Source organism: Anolis sagrei, chromosome 2 (genome assembly GCF_037176765.1).
Source record: "Anolis sagrei isolate rAnoSag1 chromosome 2, rAnoSag1.mat, whole genome shotgun sequence".
In the NCBI taxonomy this organism is placed as follows: Eukaryota; Metazoa; Chordata; class Lepidosauria; order Squamata; family Dactyloidae; genus Anolis; species Anolis sagrei.
Window position 1 is genome coordinate 267,515,365 of NC_090022.1, and position 20,858 is coordinate 267,536,222.

Below are 20,858 nucleotides of genomic sequence, written 5' to 3' on the forward strand. Positions count from 1 at the left end.
TTTTGATATCCATATCCATGGGATTAACCAAAGTGTTTGTGTGTGTGTAGTAGTACCATCTCAAAAGAGGCTGCAATATACTAATGGAAGAGTCCCTCATCAGATGTGAATCTTTATATAACAAAAAAAGTGCTTTCCACACTACTAGATACAAATGGAAAGTCCATAGGAGTGAATAAGCATAACAGTAAGTATGGAAAATGAACATGGACAACTGAAGTAATAGATTTTCTTTGATGATCCAAGTAAATAGTAAGTCTCGGTTCATAGTGTTCATTTCTTTCCAGAGTCTGGTGGTGGTTAAAAAGCTAAAGTTTTATCTTTTTTTCACAAATGTTCCTAAAATTCCTTTTAAAAATCACTCAAATTTAGGAGCATCTACAATATATAACTCAACCAGCCAAAAGGGGAGAGGGGAGACTACACAATATATTATACTACTCTAGAATGCCTATGAAAAGCCAGGTACTTGAAAAAAGTGTTTTGTACAAGTATCTTTATTTCTTAAATCTAAATGGGCAGGAGAGATTATAGTGACATGTGATTCCTACTGAGATTTTATAGGAAACAAGAAAAGCAATTCAAAGTTACAGCTCCCCTAGCAAACGTAATTCAGATACATTGAAGATGTTTAGTGGCATTATATACAGTAATCGACAGTAGTAATGCAGAAGACGCTGAAATAGTGGGTATTTCTGGTTATTTGACTCTTGTACAAAGGAACTAGGCATCATTTACTAGGCATACTGTTATCTTAACATTGAGGGGAGAGACGGTGTTGTAGTTCATCGTGATGGTAACGTTACTACTACTGGTAGAAGGGAGAAGAGGTCTGCGCAGGTGTTAGAGGAGGAACAGCAGTGAAAGCGCATTAGGGAAATAATCATGACTCCAAGTGATTCTGAGGCGTTTGGGGGCTTCTCCGATTGTGAAATGGGGGATGGGGAGGAGAGCAGGGGAGTAAAGAGGGCTACTCGCGATCAAGAGTCCGACGAGGAGCTTCAGAGGTAGCGCGTCCGGGAAATACTTAGCGCTCCTACAGAGGACGAGGATTTCATGGGGTTTGAAAGGAGTGGTGGGTCTGGGAGTGATATGGGAGAGGAGGATGAGCTGGATTGGACCCGTGTTCAACAGATTAGGGACATTTGTAACCAACCCACCTCCAGTGATGAATTTGAGGGGTTCACAGGGGATTGGCAACCGGGGAGCACTTGGCAAGATCTGTCTTGGCAGACGCTGGCAGAGGTAGAGGGATGGGCGCTCGGGTTCAGCTGCGAGGATGGAGGCAGCTGAGAGTGATGAGGAAAGGTTGGGGAGCTCATCATCCTCTAATGAGGAGCTGTACGATAAAAGTGGGTTTTGAATGTATGGCTCTTTGCAGAAGGCAAAGTGTCTCTTTTGGGATGTGAATCTTTGTTACTGCCAACTCTCGAGTATCGGTCCTTGGACTACAGATTCCTGTGTTGCTGTGTTGCTGTGCTCCTGTGTTCCCGTGTTTACCTTCGCTCAACGGCTTGACTACGGACCGGTTTGACCAACGCCTTTGTCTCTTGGACTTCTCTACTGCTAACTTCGTGTTTGGACCTTGCATCGTTCTGGGACTACGTTTTCTTGTTTCCTGTGACTGTGTTTTTGAATTGTGTGAACTTTCAAGCAATTTGCTGAACTTTTCTGTTAACCCGGATTAAACAGCGATATAATCCGGGTTATATTTTTGTTGCTGGTATCACTTCGTTTTTGATGCCAGATTACTGCCTTAGTTCACTGCACTGAAGTTAAGTGCTTTAAAAGACTCATTTTGTGTAATAAAGCTGTGTTTGAACCCTCTACCTTGTGTTTGGCTCTACTTAAGGCTTCTGGGTCTTACAGATGGGTTGGCTAAACAAACATTTTAAAAGATGACTCACCAAACTAGCTGTTAGAGAAGGCGCTGACTGCCCCAGAGTTTGGCTGCGCATTCGGACAAGATTGGAAGTTTCTCCATTTTGCCATGATTGTTGTGTGACGGCATTTGGCAGCAAGTACCTACCTGTCAAAGATTCGGGAGAAAAAATAATTAAAACCATTTCAGATACCATTAAAAAAAATTCAATGTAATACAAAATGAACAGTGATTGGAGTTCAGAGCTATTTGGTCTGATTTAGCAGCCTATAAACAAATCATTCTCATATGGGTTGTTGTAGGTTTCTTGGGCTATATTCTCATATCTTTTTGCAGAAAACTTTGGAGTTACTCTTTTGCTCCAAATAACAGTGAGCAAACTTCATGCTAGTGATACACAAGTATGGGGATAACTTGTTGGTTAATTTTCTATTTTCATATGACATGCTGGTTTATCCTACCCTGTTAATTAAGAGATAGACTGCTTTATTCATACTGTGACAGTAACTGCTTTTTCCACGATATGCTTTCTTTTGTAAGATACGTTATTTGGTCAAAAAGTTAATTTGTAACACCTTGCACCTTGTTTTCCTTGTTTTTTCTATTCCTTTCTTTGTAGCGATTGAAAACCTTATGAGAAAAGTGAAGGTGGGGGTGTAAATGTGATCAGATAAACAAGTTGGTACTGTAGTTTACATTTGTAATTGTGTATTTCCTTTATATAGTTTTGTATGCAATATACCATAACCAGTGTAACATATTTCTATTTGTAATACAGTTGTAATGTGTGGTTTTAATGTGTACAGCATCATAAATAATATAAACAATTTTCTTTATTTTTATGTGGTGAAGGTAAGATAATCCTATACAAAGTAACCATAAGTGACTATTTGCCATTGTTTTGTATGTGCATGCACACAACATGGATCTATGGTAGGAGGATAATTATAAGCTTTCAGAAGAAAACATGGCATGTTTTAGGGATAACTTTGAAGACATGGATTCCATCGTCAAAGATGCATGGACTCCATCATCAAAGACTCTACTAACAGAAATATTTACTTAGAACCTGAATCCCAGGAATAAGAGGATCTGTTTCTCTTTATCCCCCCTCCCCAAAAAAAACAAGGACATCACATTTAAAACACTATTATTTTGACAATATTGAATGTGAGCTGAAAAAATAAGGACTATTAAATCATCATCATTTAACAGGTCCATCAAAGACCTCATTTTCTCATTAATTATTTTAAAGCAATATTTACATTTGGTTTAGTCCTACATATGAATGTAAATCAGAATTTCTCAACCTGGAGTTCTGGACCTCTGGGGGTCATGAGAGGGTGTCAGAGGGGTCGCCAAAGAGGGGTAATGGAATTCGGAAGGTTGAGAATCACTTATGCAAAGTATACTAATTCAGAAAGTAAATTCCAAATAAGATATCTACTTCAAACAATAGCTGCTATGGTTGGCTCATATGACTTCAAAGTAAAAGGTAATGGGTGTGGAGGGAGCAGTGGCAGGAAGTATAGGTATCTCTTCAAAGAAATGATGACCCTAAGGGGTTATGCTTGATTGTTTACAGATAACTCCAGCCCTAAGCAGAAAAGAAAATAATGTGGAATATACACGTTAGTGTTCTCACGCCCATCTACATAGACTATAACAATCTCTATTAGCCTTAATGGGAAAATAAAACAGAATGGATTAATTTTGAACCATTGTTATGAAACATTTCATTATGTTATCTTATTTCCTTGTGGTTACATCAAAAAACTTTATTTAAATCCAATTTGTGAAGAATACCGGCAGACATTAAAAAAAGATGTTGCTGGCTAATTCATGCATCATTTGCTGCTTACAACTTAAGGAAATTAGCATCTGTCAAGTGTATTAGTCAGCTGCATATGGTTAAAATTAATGGACAACACTACTTTCTCTGCCAGATTTAAAACAGAGATGAACACTTCCCTCCAATCTGTCCAGTAAATCTGATATAATTCAATCAAAGCTAGAATTACAGCTGACTTAATTATGTTGTCCTTGGCTATTGCAAGAGAAACACTTGTACTAAACCCCATTAACAAAATTCAGCACTTTCATGTCCTTTTTTTTTCTTTGCACTGTAATAAACCTATCTAGTGCACATTACTGAGGTGCTAAAACATCCACAGCAGTTTGGAATAACTGCACAGTTAACATTTACAATTAGTGTTATTTTAATCCTTTCCTCATTAAAAATGCTACTACTACCTTTTCAAACTGAGGTGTAATAAAGGAAGAAATAAACTTTAGCCCAGCGCTTAAATGATACACATAAATATATGAAAGTACTTCAGAAATGGCTTAGAAAGTGACAGAGTCACTCTTCTCGGAATAAAATAGTCCATGTCTGAAATGAATGGTTACAGTTCATTTCATCTGACCAAATGGACCTGAGAACAAAACAAGTAACTTCCTAAGCACATTTGCATGTGTTTCATCATATCATTATCTCTTTGGATTCCTAGGATATGTAACATCTATACAGTTTTGAATTCTCCAGTTACGATTATATCAAATTTTGCAGTCTTTTAAAAAACTCTTTCATTTCATTCTTTTACAACACATCCATGAAACAGCACAAACTGTTTTAAATGGTATAAGTCTCAAAAAGTTCACTGATCACTTAAAATGGACATGTATCCAAAGAAAAAATAGCAATAGCATATTAAAAGGTGTGCTGGATAAATTCAATGAACCCATTAGGCCAGTGGTTCCCAACCTGTGGTCCCCAAGAACGAAAATATGGCCCGTGGCCTCAGCGTTGCCTCATCTTGATGCCTTGATGTAGGCATCAAGACTTCCCTTGGTCTTGATGTCTACATTAATTTAATAGCTGCCTGCTACACAATTTATTAAATTAGAAATAGATCAGGTTTTCTTTGTTTTTACTAATGAAGTTCAACTAGGCATACTAGAACTTCTAAGCAATATGAACAAAAATATAAACACAACAGAATATCAGTACCCATGGGACTCGCAACTGTAGTTTAATGGATCTACAGCCAACAAAATATGTTCTCTCTATGAATGTTTTAGGTTCTCCAGGCACTTCTACGGCTGGATACTACCACAGGGTTGTCCTGGAGGACCTAGCAAAATCCTAGAGAAAATGCCTCTTTGGGTATTTTCTAGGTCCACCAGAGTGGCTAATTACTGCCCTGGTTGTTCATAGGGTTTGCTATTGTCCACAATTTCTTGTTACCACAGTAAGTTCAGAAACATATGTCCTATGGATATGACAGTTGTACTGTATACACATAGTATAAATTTTAATATAATGCAATGATGCTCTGTTACAATGAGTAATAGAAAGGAAATTATTTCACACCTTTTAGAACACTATGTGTCTGAGTAGACACAATGCCCTTCACTTCCAGCGCATTTAGAAAGCCATTATTTTATATCATGAATCCATTCTTAGCACAGCCAGCTGAGTCTGTAGAGCATTCTTGATTCTGACAATTTAAGCCCAAGCCCAAGTGATTGTATAAAGCTCTTTGAAGTTACTTCAGTTCATGAAACCCATTCACAGCACCAAAGGAGCTTTGCAGTTAACAAGTTTTTCTTCTTTGTGACAGGGAAAAAATATAGCTTCATTTTTTGTACTTTTTATATTTATAAGGGAAATTAAAGAAATAAAAGAAATGCATTTTGAATTCAATTCAGGCATTAACAAATAAACATTTTGCACCTTTTACTTAATGTGTTGATTTACTTAATTCCAATATGGAATTTGCTTTAAAAACGATACAAATAGATTCAGAAGGTAACAGCAAAATAGCTACCAATGCCATATGCCGAAAATTGTTATCCATCCCCAACACATTTAACCTTACAATGCATGAATAAATTTTTCAGAGACCTGACTGACAAGCTTCTCTCTGGAGATCAATAATAGCTTTCAGACAGGCAAGTAGTTAAATTTATGTGTGAATGGCATAGTGAATCTAGGAATTTGACTCTGTCTTTCACCCTTCCGGGAAATGGGCTACTGTTTCTTCCAACAAGTTACGGGAAATCAAATGATTTGAATGCAATAATTATAATATGCACCAAAATGTGTGTGTGTGTGTGTAGACAGACAGACAGACAGATAGATAGGCTCCTTTATATAACCTATATACCATTCATGTTAATTGGCCCTGAATGGAACAAGAAGGGGAAGCAACCTGATGAAGGTCCAGCTGAGGCCAGGTGTCTACCCAAGAGTACTTCCTCAACTTTCTGTTTGATGAAGGACCAGTGCTATAGACTCATATAATGCAGTTCTTAAAATGGCTATAACCTATGCCCCTCACCCATCTCTACTCTATTCCATTACAGTATTAAATGCAATATTGGCCATCTGACAGGAGTGCTCTGACTGTGTGTTCCTGCATGGCACTTGGTTGAACTGGAGGACCCTTGTGGTCTCTTCCAACCCTATAATTCTTGTTCCAGGGAGGGAGGGCTTTACTAGGCTGCCTGGTTCAATAACCAATCCATTGCTGGTATAGGAAATATATAAACTCCCAAGCACACTGTTAGCAGCTATAATGTTTTAATTGTATTTAATTGGCTTTAAGTCAAAACCTTTGGAACCAACACAGACATGCACATGATTTTAAAACAGTTTCCACATTTAAAATATGTTTTAACACAGGCATGGGCAAACTTCGACCCTACAGATGTTTTGAACTTCAACCCTCACAATTCCTCACAGCCTACCAGCTGTAAGGAATAGAGGGAGTTGAAGTCCAAAACAATTGGAGGGCTGAAGTTTTCTGATGCATGTTTTAACTTGTTAATACATTTTTAATCCATTAAAAGCCTCCATATTTTCTATTTTTAAAAGTGAGTTGGTAAGAATAATGTAAGAACAAAAGCCTAAAACCTATTTTTGATCCCAACAAGAAAAAAAATCATTGAATCAATAGGATTTAAGTAATTACTGAATTGCCATTCAGTAATTGATTCATTGGGTATATTCTACCTGGATTAGCAATTGGATTGAAGGCCAAAGGGCCTAGCTAGATCATAATTACCAACCAAAGGCATTATCTACCTTCAATGGTCAGTGATTTCCCAGCTGCTATATATTCCATATGTCTACATTTTAAAACATTCACACAGGAATGATTTAAAGTGTATAATCATCAGTATTTTCACTTGTCATTTTCCTTACCAGTCAGAGCTCCTCCAAGGCTTCCTCTTCTGAAGGGTCTGCCATCTTCACTGAGCTGCCTTTTAAATTTCAGTGACTTGCCAGGGCCAGAAGAAACTTCAGGGTTACTGGATTTCCGAAACGGCATAGATGGTGGGGACAATATGCTGTCAAGCTGTAAATAAAGAAATATAGTATTTTTATCTGTTTGAATGCAGTATTGGGATAACCATTGTGTATGAAAACAGACCTCCTGCTAGCCAGATTTGAGAGAATATCAACATGAAGTAAAGTACCGTACTTTAGTAAGTGGAAATGTATTATTAAAAAACTATGGTTGCAGACAAGTGATATGTCCCCACTCTCCACACTCACAGTTTTAAAGGATATCTAGTTATTGTGTTCATTCAATTTTTAATTTATTCATTACATTTTATCAAATCTTTCCTTTAAAAATAGCATTCAGGGTGATTCATAAGCATCACTAAACTTAAATTAAAAAGAAATAAAATAAAGTTTTTAAAAAACACCACAATAATCAGTAAGCATCAATCTGCATTAAAGGCCAGACTGAAAAGACATGTCTTTACAACCTTCCTAAAAGTAGAAAGAATGGGAACTCTAAGAACAAGGAACTCTCGGAGCAAGAAGAAAGCTCTCACCCACATATTTAGGTCTTAACACAAATATTCTGACTGCAGCCAAGAAAGCACATGACAACCACTATAAGTCTTTAAGTCTGTCAGAATAATCTGATATGAGGACACAGAAGCAAGTAAGTTTTTATTGATTCAGATCAAGGTTGATAATTTGGCTTCTGCCGAGTGTTGTAGTACAGCGTGATAGTAACGTTACTACTACTGGTAGAAGGGAGAAGAGGGCTGCGCAGGTGTTGGAGGAGGAGCAGCAGCGAAAGCGGATTAGAGATATATTCATGGCCCCAACTGATTCCGAATCCTTTGAGGGTTTCTCAGACTGCGAAATGGGGGAAGGAGAGGAAAGCAGGGGAGTCAAGCGGGCTACTCGTGAACAAGAATCTGATGAGGAGATTCAAAGGAAGCATATCCGTGATATACTTAGTGCTCCAACAGAGGATGAAGACTTTATGGGTTGTGAAAAGAGTGATGGGACTGAGAGTGACATGGGGGAGGAGGATGATCTTGGCTGGACCCGTGTACAGTAGATTAGGGATATCTGTACTCAGTCTACCTCCAGTGATAACTTTGAGTGGTTTACAGAAGAGTGGCAATCTGGGAACACTTGGCAAGATCTAAGTCTTGACAGACGCTGGCAAAGGTGGAGAGATGGGAGACTGGGTTCAGCTGCAGGGAATGGGGCAGCTGAGAGTGATGATGAAAGGGTGGGGAGCAGCTCATCTTCTGATTAGGAGCTTTAGGATATAAGTTGGTTGGGTTTCAATGGGTCTTTGCAGAAGGCAAAGTGTCTTTTGGGGTGTGAATCTTTGTTCCTGCCATTACTCTCAAGCTTGGGTCCTTGGACTACATATCTCTGTGTTTCCTTCTTGAAACTCCGTAAGTGCTGACTTCTACTCTCCCGTTTTGACTCTGGACCGTGTTTGACGTTGACTACGTTTTTTGGACTATCTCATCTTGTTTCGAACGTGCTCGGATTACGGACTGCCTTTGGACACTGTTTTTGCTCATTCCCACTTTGTTTTTGTATTTTCTTTGGACACTGTGAATTTCAAGCGGATTGCTGCATATTTTTGTTATACCGGATTAAACGCCATGATAATCCGGATTATATTTAAATTGGTTTTTTCGCTCTGCGTTTGCTACAAACTCTTAGTTCTTGCTAGTGACACTGAAGTAAGTGTCTCTAAGCCTTTTTTGTATATAATAAATCTGTGTTTGGACCTTTTACATTGTGTTTGGCGTTCTTGAGGCTTCTGGGTCTTGACACCGAGTCACTGGTTTCCTTGGAAGGCGAAGCTAGCAACGACTAGCTGTACATGACAGTGCCTCAATCTCTGGATGTACCAGAGAAGCTTACAAGATGATTAATGACCACTAACCACTACCTTGAAGGAGCTAGGGGTGGTGACGGCCAACAGCAAGCTCTGGTGTGGGCTGGTCCATGAGGTCACAAAGAGTCGGAAATGACTGAACAAATGAACAAGACAAGAAGAACCACTACCCCTTCCTTTTCATTCACACTGGAACAAATTCCAAATGGTAGGGGGGACAGAGGTACTGAAGCAAAAGCCTCAATGATGCAAGAAGAATTGAGCCAGTGCTACAAGAAGCCAACTGTAGCAATAAGCAATAAGTAGCAAAAAGCAATAAGGAATCAATTGGAGTGAATGGCTCATGACCTTAGAGAAATGCATACTTATTTGTCACAGAACACAATGCAAAGAAGACGAACTTGAATTCTTAGAACATGAAGACAAAAATTATTTAATAGATATCAAATCTGGTAGAAGGATTAGAAAATATTGGAAGTGTATAACATATGACAAAGAAAGAGATCAAAGGAGCCACAGCAGCATTATCTATCAAGGATGTGTATTAGTCATGGGTCTGGTATCTGTATCATCTGTTTGATTTGTGTTTCCATTCATTCCATCCATTCGGATGGCACAGAATGGAAAGGTCCCTCTTGGAACAAAAATAAACTCAATACGAAAGAAAGGCAGGAGCGGATACCAGCACCAAGCCTGCTTTTTGGATTGACTGCCACACCCAGGCCTGCCAGGCCTGCAGCTGAGAGCCAAGAAAGCACTGCCTACTCGGCACTTGGGTGCAGGCCCTTGCAGGCTCTGGTGCTTTGGGCTTATGTGCCCAGGCCTGCCAGGGCCTGTAGCCGAATGCAAGGAGTGCTATTTATTCAGCGCTCAGTTGCAGGTCCTTCCAGGCCTGGGCACTTTGGGCCTATGCGCCTGGGCCTACCGGGGCCTACAGCCAAACACCCAGTAAGGAGCATTGTTTATTCGACGCTCGGGTGCAGGCCCTGGCAAGCAATTGATGCAGGTCTGCACTTTGATTCTGCAGGATGGAGTGAGCTCCCATTGATAGCCCCAGCTTCTGTCAACGTAGCAGTTCGAAAACATGCAAATGTGAGATCAATAGGTACCGCTTTGGCAGAAAGGTAATGGCTCTCCATGCAGTCATCCCAGCCACAGGACCTAGGAGGCCTCTACGGACAACGGCGGCTCTTCGGCTTAGAAATGGAGATGTGCACCACCCTCCAGAGTCGGACTCAACTAGACTCAATGTCAAGGGGAAACCTCTACCTTTACAATAAAATAATTTATTTTTTAAAAAAATCATAACAATACGAACAACTATTATCCAATAAGCAAACTATAAAGAATGACTCAGGTTTTACATGTGAAGTGAATATACATAAGATCCAGAAACGTGAACATGCAAATGTTTTTCATCAACTGGTCTCATTTAACTCTATATGGAGAGAGTATGATCATCCACCAGATGGCACTGCATTATAATTAATCAAATAGCACCAGTTCTATACCGAAAAGCTGTGTTCAGAAAACTCACAGCAACCCAGTGATTCTGGCCATGAAAGCCTTCAACAACACATTGTGTTCAGAATAATGATAAAATGTATTTAGGCACAACAATATGCTGTTTACATACTTATTCCTTACTATTTTGTTTCTTTTTATGAAATAAATATTTAGTTTTCCTGTCATATATTCTTATTTTCCACCAAAATTGCTATGTTTCACTGAGTATGAGTTTTTAAATTTTACACAACAGATATAAGACAAACAATATTTAAGTTATGAGCATACCACATATACGACTGTTTACCAAACTAGAGATAAGACAAACATATTCTGAAGATGCCACACAGACCCAACATTTTGTAAACAAAAGATTATAAGAAGAGCTCTGCAAGATCTAAAGGTCACACAGTTCAGAATTTCACTTTCGAAGACAGCCAACCAGTTGTAAGACAAATGTCCTATTCACTTTTACATACAGAATTATCCACAATGAGATAGAGACTATCTTATTCTCAGAAATTTATTAGTGAGACTTGCGATGCATTTTGCAGAGGAAAATGAACAGGTATCCATGACATGTGATTGACCAACTACTAAATCACCCTAGAGAATGAATCCACTTAAAATCCAGTTGCTGCCTCCTGCAGAATTATGGGGTTTGTAATTTATAGAGAAGCCTTTAACAGCCTCACCAACCTACAAACCCCAGAATTCTGCAGGAGGCAGAAAATGCAAACATCATGTATTTTTATATTTAGAAAAAGAATTTCTATCATGCAAAAAAAGAAGAGATTCACAATCTAATTGGGAACAACTGACTTGATTAAAGGCGAGATTCTGACTGCAAAATACAGGTTATCCTCTTGTTTACATACACCTAGGGTCAGAGGATACACCTTAGAAGGGAAGAGGAAAGTGATAAAGAGCATTTCACATCCAAATTAGATGAAATGAGTGTCTCCAAACTTCAGCAACAGGTGAGTGCTTTCTAGTATCAGCAGAAGGTGAAGCACCTGAAAGCAAACCCTCTTCGGCCATGGAAATAAAAGCCACACTCAGCACAATACAATACATTCTGGACCAACCCCACCTATTCCCTTAGTTTAGGTTGAGAACCTATTTGCATCTCATTCATCACACAACAACATATTCGACCACTGTTCTAGACTGGGGAAACTGCTACCTATTCCGTGCTATTATTTTATTTAACGATTTAGTCTTGAAAAACAGCAGTGTTTTCAACTAGGCTTGGAATCAGAAGAGTTAAGACAACCAGTAACAAAAGGGCTGGAAATACAATACACCAGGCCCGTAGCCAGGATTTCGATTCGGGGGGGTGAGTTTTTTTCAGGGGCGGTTTCGGGGGGGCTGAGTTTTGAGGGGGGGCTGAGTCTGAGTGAAAGAGGGTCTACCCTAGCAAACCTTTTGCATCATTACCCCAATACCCCCATGCATATGGGATATATTGAGTATGGTGATCAGATCATGATATGAATAAACATAATAGTTTAAATAATGCACCAGTAAGGCCTTTTCGTGAACCACCATGAGAATTTGGGGGGGGGGGGGCTGAAGCCCCTCAACCCCCCCCCCCCCCCCCGGGCTACATGCCTGCAATACACTATTATGACCTCCCATTGCAGAAAGAAGAAAAAGAAAGTATTTCCAGGATAAGATGTGAGTTTCCTAAACTAAATTTGCAAGAGCATTCCCCTTTACTCAAAAAAATAAATACCCTTTTAGCCCAGTGGTTCTCAGCCTGTGGGTCCCCAGGTGTTTTGGCCTACAACTCCCAGATATCCCAGCCAGTTTATCAGCTGTTAGGATTTCTGGGAGTTGAAGTCAAAAAAATCTGGGGACCCACAGGCTGAGAACCACTGAAATTTAGCCTATCTCAGACAAATACTGAAGATCTGACCATTTTATGTCCAACACAGTTAATCTGTGCTTATAAACCTGCACAATATCCCTTTTTCTTCACTAACAAACTCCAATTATAAGTCTAACATAATACCATATAGCCTATATTTAAAATAGTATGAATAATTATTAGCTTATTTTACATGTGTCATTCCTGAGTTTAAATACTGATCTACGTACATTTCTTTAAAAAAGAATGACAGCAGTTTCGCAGCCATGGGCTCAGCCAGAGGGTAAAATCATAGCAAACTTGCTTTCAAAGTCACTTTCAATCTTAACCAAAAAAAAGTTAAATACATATTAAAGAGAATCATTCATATTCATAGTTTGTTGACACCATCGTCATTTGGCTAGTGAAAAATGCTTTAATCTGCAGAAGAGAATAAGTATGCTCTGAAACTAGAATCTTGTATTTACCAGGAATACTAATGAAGTCAACTCAGTTTAGTTCATTTATAAAATCCATTTCTATTCTGTCACCAATGAATTTCTAAGCTACCTAAAATAGCTTAATTTGCTCAGATACAATGCAGCCTTTAGAAAGCTAATTGCTCATTCAGGTCTATGCACTTCAACCCATGCTCAATTAGACCTTGTTTTCTCCTCTGTTACATTAAAGTATAAAACTACAAACATAGGCTAACACATTTCTAAAGCAGAGTTTAAAATCACAAACTTAAAAAAAGACAGTTGTGGCCTCCCTTTTTTATTTTTCTTGCCTCTGCCCATGTTTCTCCAAAACCCTGTGCTTAGACTCAAGAGTTGATTTTAATATACCTGTAGCTTTAATATTGTTTTAACTTCACCAAGGCAGATGGCACATTATATTCCCCTTAGAGCCACATATAATGATAATCATGACATGGAGAGTTGTAAATAAGGCCTCCAAGTTTCAGCCACCTGCTAATTTCGGGGAGGGGATATAGAGGTTAACAGTGAAAAATATATGGGACAAAATTATATTTCTGCTGGCTACATTTTTTGCAAGAAAGAAGAAGAGACAGCTATTCAAAAAATCTATTTTATATTAATGTGCTTTCTGAATGTGGAAATTTGGGTAATGTGGAACAGCATTATTTCTGCAGATTTATACTCCACAATATGCTAGAATTCTGAACAGAATAAAACATAACCTGGATTAAGGAACTTGACTAAAGTTTTGTTTTGGTTCTTTATCTATCTGGATAATAAAAAATATATTATGGCCAAACTATTATCATGCCTAGAGTAATCATGCCCACTCCTCTAGGACTTCAATTATTCACCAAAAGAGATACATGGATGAGAACAAAGATTCTTTTTAACTTGCTTGCTTCCCATTTTTAGATCCCATTAACAATGATTAGAGACAAGGTAGCTCGAAGTGGTATATAAGCACAACAAAATGTTTTCTGAAAAATACAAAAAGTTTACTTTGGAGGAAATGTTCACACATTTTCAAACAGGACATCGAACTGTATGTCACTTGGCATCCTGCAGAAGATGCCTGCAGAAGAGAAGCCTGAGAGGAGACATGAGGAGGGCCATGTATAAATATGTGAGGGGAAGTCATAGGGAGGAGGGAGCAGGCTTTTTTATTTATTTTTTTTTTATTTATGTTTTTGCTGCCCTGTTTGTTTTTTGCTGCCCTGGAGACTAGGACAAGGAACAATGGCTTCAAACTACAGGAAAGAAGATTCTACCAGAACATTATGGTGAGTGCTGTTCAGCAGTGGAACTGTCTGCCCCGGAGTGTGATGTAGGCTCCTTCTTTGGAGGCTTTTAAACAGAGGCTGGATGGCCATCTGTCAGGGATGCTTTAAATGTGACTTTCCTGCTTCTTGGCAGGGGATTGAACTGGATGGCCCATGAGGTCTCTTCCAACTCTATGATTCTATGATCCCATAACAATTTACACATGCAACCGGGTAATCCCCAATAGTATTACAGAATAAAATATGTTATATCAAGATGCCTACTATGTTAGTAATACATTACTGCTCCGGGTAGAACATTGAATAAATGTGGAATATCCTTTTTCAAAACAAACCTATCAAGTAGCGAGAATGTTGAGATGAAGAGACAGCAGAGTATGAACAGAGGTTTCAATTTAAAACAGTCTGAAGCAGTGGTGGTAACTTGCATGGTAGAAATCTTTATTATTTCACAAAATTTAACAAGAACACTGCCAAGAAGAGTTTGACTTGGATATTGTGAAATAAGACCCTCCTCCAACAAATACCATAATTTCCTAACAAACATACTACTCACATCCCTTATGTTAGCATCTGCCAAGTTGTATTGTTATACTTCAAATTGAAACTACAAAAATATGTATGTTACTATGATGTTCTTTACAGGAAGCAGTGTGTTTCCTTAGTCATTTGGAGAGGGTGAGAATTTCCTTGGTAAAATTAGTTATATTTCAGCTGATTTCATCCCCCAGTTTTTTAGGGAAAGCATCACTCAATTTCCCTACCAGTGTTATAAAGAGAAAATAAATCAGTCATATTACTAAATATTACGCCACTTTGAATCTCACACATAAGAGAAAAGCAGGATAAAAATGAAAAAACGACAAAAACTATAATAATAGTAATAAAGATTAATTAGAAAAATCAACCATGATTTAGCGAAATACAACAGATAAGATTCCAAACCTGTATTCATTGTATGGAACAAGAAGTTTAAAAAGAAAAGGGCTACTGAGATATGGGCCACATTACTGTTTGCCAGTGCAGCCAGGATAAAGCAATTGTAAGTATAACGATCAACCGGCCGCTGCCACCAGTTTATAAAAGGACCAAGTGACCGATCGGCCGTGGGCAGGGTGGAAAACCCTTTTATCCCACCACTTGCCACCAGAATGCAACGGTCGGCTGGAACTCTAAGGAATAATACTTCAAATATATTTCCTAGCTCACACACACACACCCGTTCCTTCTACTGTTATATTGCTCTCCTCTGGTCACCAATGTGAACTAGACTGAATGACCCGTTCGGCCGATGGTACCCATTTGAATGAACAGAGTAGAGGACTTTGTCTTCTTAGGCTCCAACTGGACGCCTGTCACAAAGCTCTATATGTTTTTCAAAGGTATTACTGCCACCACTCAAATAGCTTTTGAGAATATAACTTGATGTTATGTGTGAGGTAAAACTTAGTGTACCACAGCCCTTTCCTTAACTTTCCTTAAAGTGTCTGAGGCGAAACAATGTTAGAATTCTACCGGAACAGGCTTAATGAAATTAATCACTGTGAGGACTTCTTGTAAAGTTAAACTAGAATAAAGTTTATTTAAATATATGAGAACAAACAACTGGATTCTTCTTTGAATTACGAAAGCATATATGGTCAGCACAGCACAATATTCTTAAACCGTTACTAAGACAAGCTTGCTGAACCTCTCAACTGGGTATCTGTTCTTCGACGTGAGCAATTTCCCTCAGCGTATCTAGATCTCACTAGAATACTCTGAGCTTTAGAGTGTATAACAACCAGTGTGTTTTCCTCTCACACCTGTTCTCGGGCGGCTATTTGGCTCTCCGGGCCACTCTATAGCCACACCTGTCTTTTCAACACTCTCCCTCAGGAAATCTTCCACTCACTCTCAAACTACCCTCTTCCCTCAGCTTGAAATCCAATTCCCTACTCTGCTCTTAAAACCCTTCTTTCTGTGTCTGATGTTAAATCATTTTTCTCCTGTCAGAAGCTGCCTGCCTCCCTTTTACACTGACAGCTTCAGCTCCTCCCATCTCTTCTAGCCAATCCTGGGGCAGCTAAACTCCTCCCCTCTGCTGATCTGGCTTTCCTTGCATTTTCCCTCACTAAGATGGAGGCCGGCTTACTGTCTTTTAGGTTTCGGCTTCGGCCTACAAGGTATGATTCACTACAGTAAGCACTGAAGTGACAGGACAGCAGCATTGAAAACCACGTCTTCTGAGCTGCTCAAAATTTGGTAAACTAGACTGTTGAGTCTGGCATGTAGCTTTCTGTCTTGACAAAGACAACCAAGTAGTTGTCTCCAATGAGTGATTTGTCTTCCATTTGCCTTCTGCCACAACCCAACACTGAAAAAAGTGTCTCACTCTGACATAACACTGTGTTGTTGTACACATAAAAACAGATGATTACTGGAGTTTTTATGTAGATCTCTATTAGTGTGAGTGGGTTTTCTGTATACTGTGTGGCCTAATTGTTGGTTTGATCTGCAGGTGACTAGGACATCTAGATATTGTATTTTCCCTACATTTCCTTTTTCCATAGTAAATTGGATGTTTGGGCAGATATTGTTGATATTGTCCATGAACTTGTTTAATTGTTCTTCTCTTTGATTCCAAATGGTGAATGTATCAACCACATATAGTGGACTTTTTTGTTGTTGCATCCAGAGCTTGTTTCTCAAAGTGTTCCATTAAAAAAATTGCTATTCCTGGGCTAAAAGGGCTCCCCATTCTAACTGGAGATCAGCTGTTACCAACAGTGCTATGGACTTTGAAGAGGCATAAATACAGGGAAAAAGGCAGAAATGTGCCAAGAGGAAGAAACATCAAGCAAACCCTTGTTGTGACTGCCTTCCCCCTGGAAATCTATATCCTTATTGTGAAAGACCATACAGATCCAGAACAGGTCTCCACAGTCATTTACGGATGCACCACCAAAACTCTACACTTGGAAGACAATCATACTCGGCCATGATTGACACCCCATGATGATAATGGTGATGACAACACAGTTAAAACAATAAAATACATATATTAAAATACATAGTAAAAAGATTAAAATGCAATACTAACAGAATTGAAAGTTATAATTTATAGTTTAAAATTGATTGGATAAGCCTTCCAGAAAGATAGTTTTAGTTGTATCGCTGTCAGATCTTTTCCAGCAGATCATTTCAGTCTAGGGTAGGTTTGCAAACCATGCAGCACTCCAGGTCTCCAACTCCCAGAAGCTCTAGTCAGCTTGTTTAATGGTCAAGAATTCTGGGAACTAAAGTCCAAAATACCTGGAGGGCCACAGGTTGTGCAAGCCTGGTCTCAGGGCAGCTGATGAAAAAATCCTCTGGATGACAGTTGCCGGTTGGGTTCTGGATGGTTGAAGTAAACATCCCCTATGGGACCTAAGTGGATGGGGCAGATTATATGGGTGAAGGTGATCCTGTGAAGAAGCTGGACCCAAACCATGTAGGGCATTAAAGGAAATAAACCAACACTTTGTACTTTGCTTGTATTATTTCTTCAATCTTTTTGCTTCTTGTTCTGGTTCCTTGAGTTTCAGTTAACTGAGAGCCTACTGTCTTTGCAAGAAACACTGCAGACAACATGCCCCAGAATTTTGGATTGTCCTTGTGTTTACAGCTTCTTCAATAATTTTTATGATTCAATCATTTCAATCATAAAAATGATAAACAAATAATAATGAAAAAATATTATGTAACAATTCTAGTATGGTATCTTACTCCAGCCTCCCTTAACCTGATGACCACAAGACCTTTTGGACCTTGGCATAAGTCAACCTTGGTCAACATGGCTAATGGTGAGAAATTTTCAAGATAACTGGAGCTTTCATCAAGTTGTGAAAACTGCCTGACGGGGGAGATACAAAATGAAAACTGCAAATCATAGCAAACCTGCCCTCTTCTGCATGACCTGATTCACCAGTTAAAGGATCACTACAATCAAAGACTTCCGCAGAGTCTTTGTTGCAACAGAGAATTTAAATCACTTACATCACTGAGTATCCTATTATTGAGATAAAAGTATTCTACAGTAATTTAAATAACATTAGTCAACTGAACACTGCAGCTCTTTTATTCTCTTATGCAGATTAATATGTGATGGTCTCAGAATGACAAGCTCATTTCAAAAGTTTTCTGTGGTCAAACAGGTTAAGTTTCTGGAAATTAAAATAGGCATTAAGTATAAATGTAAAATGTGAACTGTATTCAACCCAGCTAATTGTAGAATTTTAAGAATTATTGCCAGAAACCCTAATATTGCCATTACTAATTTGAATGACTGGAGAAAAGGAGCCAAGAGGCAAGGCAGACGGACACAATGCCAGCAGCAGCAGGAAAGGGGCAAGAACAGTGGGAAGGTGCTTTTCCAACTGCTCATATGGCAGCAGAGTTGGCAAGTCTGGGCTTAAAGTAAAGCAATACTTTTATGTTTATAGAGGTCTCTGTCCAGCTATTACATAGATCCCACCAAGTGCCACCAATTATAACCAACTGCCCTTAACAATGACCACTGAGGCAGATCAGTAGTTAAACTTCACCTCAGGTACCCTCACACACAAGATGGAGGCCAAAAAGGTAACCCAGGCAAGGCAATGAGGGAATTTAGAGCACACGCACATCATCACTCATACACTGCCCAACAATGCGGGAAGCTGCCACTGAATAATACAGGGTGAGGCAGCATAACTTCTTTTTTCAAAACTTAATAAAACCCATTGTATGAATCAGAATTTTTTTTTATAATGTAGGCGCATATCTAAAGTGTTGTTTTATGTAGTTTTGAAGATCAAATTAGGTAGGTGACATCCCCCATTCTCTATACACTGAGCAAACCGATTTCTGGTGTTTGTCATGACTCTTGCCAGCATAGCAGGTGTTATGTTGGCAATTTCTTCCTGGGTGTTGGTCTTCAAATCTTGTAGGGTCCTTGGACGGTTCACATAAACACGGGATTTCAAAAAACCCCATAGAAAAAAATCACAAAGGGCCAAATCTGGAGAGCGGGCCGGCCACTCCAAATCTGCTTGAAAAGTAGGCCTCAATGGCAAAAGCACACTCCTCACTGTTCCAATGCATGATGGCGACTGAATTGTGTCAGAACAAAACTTTATACTCCTGCCTCTCGAACGAGACCACTAGTGCTCCGCTACATCTTCAACTGACTGAATGGCGTGCATTTAAAAAAAGGGAGTTATGTGGCCTCACCCTGTATATTTTGCTGTTGCTCCTTCCAAAATAGTTATTTAAGTTTACTTTCACTGCTACCAATTTATGATCTTTTCAGGCCACCTCCTCTATTGAAATGTGTAAAAGCCACACAGTGTCTTTAGTTGGAATGAACAGGAAACTGTAGTTTATTTATGAACAGACAGTATGCGTAATGGTTGCAGTTATCTTATCAGGCATATCTGAAAGATGGAATATTAAACTTAATTTTCCTTAGAACAAGTTCCACACACAAAAGATTCAGACCGGAATCTTTTTTAAAGAACCTTTTGACAACTCCTGTCCTTCCTTCATAGCTCTCTAAGCACTTTAGAGGCCTAAACACAGTTAATCCTCAATGAAGTAACTTTTAAACCACAATTGGTTTCCAATTCTTTTACTTCCTTCCTCCCTTCCCTACTTCACATCCTCCTTCTTCACCTCCCACTCCTTGATTGACTTAAAATGGCTTCTGTCTTCTTGCTCAAGCTCAGGCTCCACCCACCTCCAGCTACTGAGTTTTTCCCTCAAATTTTAACAGCCAATCAGGCTGCGCCTCTGCCTTAGTGACTGCCTGATTGCTCTATCCCTCGGCAAGCTGGGGACTGGCTTCGGCTTTTACATCCACCCCTTTTATGCAGCAACCCTTTTCACACCAACCCTTCAGGGCTGCCAGTCCAATTATGAGCCCAATTCATTGGCTGCCAGTCCAATTCTGCGCACAATTCAAAGTGCTGGTCTTGACCTATAAAGCCCTATATGGTTCTGGCCTAGCTTACTTGTCGGAACCTATCTCCCTCTATAAACCACCTTGGAGTTTACAATCATCAGGGGAGGTCCTGCTCTCAATCCCACCACCCTCACAATCGCGGTTGGCAAGTATAAGAGACATGGCTTTCTCAGTGGTGTCCCCCTCATCTTTGGAATGCACCCCCCCCCCCCGGCGAGATTAGGCTGACTCCCTCTCTCCTCACCTTCAGAAAATAGCTCAAGTCTTGGCTTTGGGACCAAGCATTCGGGCAGCTAACTGAGCAGCAATTGCAATGATTTACTCTAATGAATAGACCTGGGCTGGAACTCCGGATTACAATTTGGATTTGAGGGCTTAGGGTGGTAGTACTGAAATATTTTAATGGCCAATATCTTAATGTATTTTAATTTCTGTTGTTTTATTTAATGTCAACTGTTCTTACTGGTTTTTGTGTGCCGGCATCAAATGGTTGCCATTTGTGAGCCACCGTGAGCCCTCCTTCAGGGGTTGAGAAGGACGAGGTAAAAATGTCTGAAATAATAGGTCAGTCCGTTACAATGTTCCCATCAAGCCCAGGCCCACACATTAGAAGAACACCATAAAAAGTAAAAAATCCATCAGAGAATAGAACTATAACACTTAAAAATTAAATATATATATTAACACTACTTTACTTGAAATAGAAATACTATAAA

At 39.2% G+C, this 20,858-nt stretch overlaps 1 protein-coding gene across 4 annotated transcripts in view; it reads right to left on the minus strand.

The window, feature by feature from the left end:
* The window catches only part of MAST4 (microtubule associated serine/threonine kinase family member 4), a 254,427-nt gene that overhangs the window by 205,474 nt on the left and 28,095 nt on the right, over positions 1-20,858 (minus strand). For all 4 annotated transcript variants that reach the window (XM_060761582.2, XM_060761581.2, XM_060761580.2 and 1 more), the window contains exons 2-3: positions 7,092-7,245; positions 1,908-2,029 (exon numbers count right to left, since the gene is read on the minus strand). In XM_060761582.2, the coding sequence (XP_060617565.2) occupies positions 1,908-2,029; positions 7,092-7,245 (276 nt within the window). The remainder of the gene's footprint in view (positions 1-1,907; positions 2,030-7,091; positions 7,246-20,858) is intronic.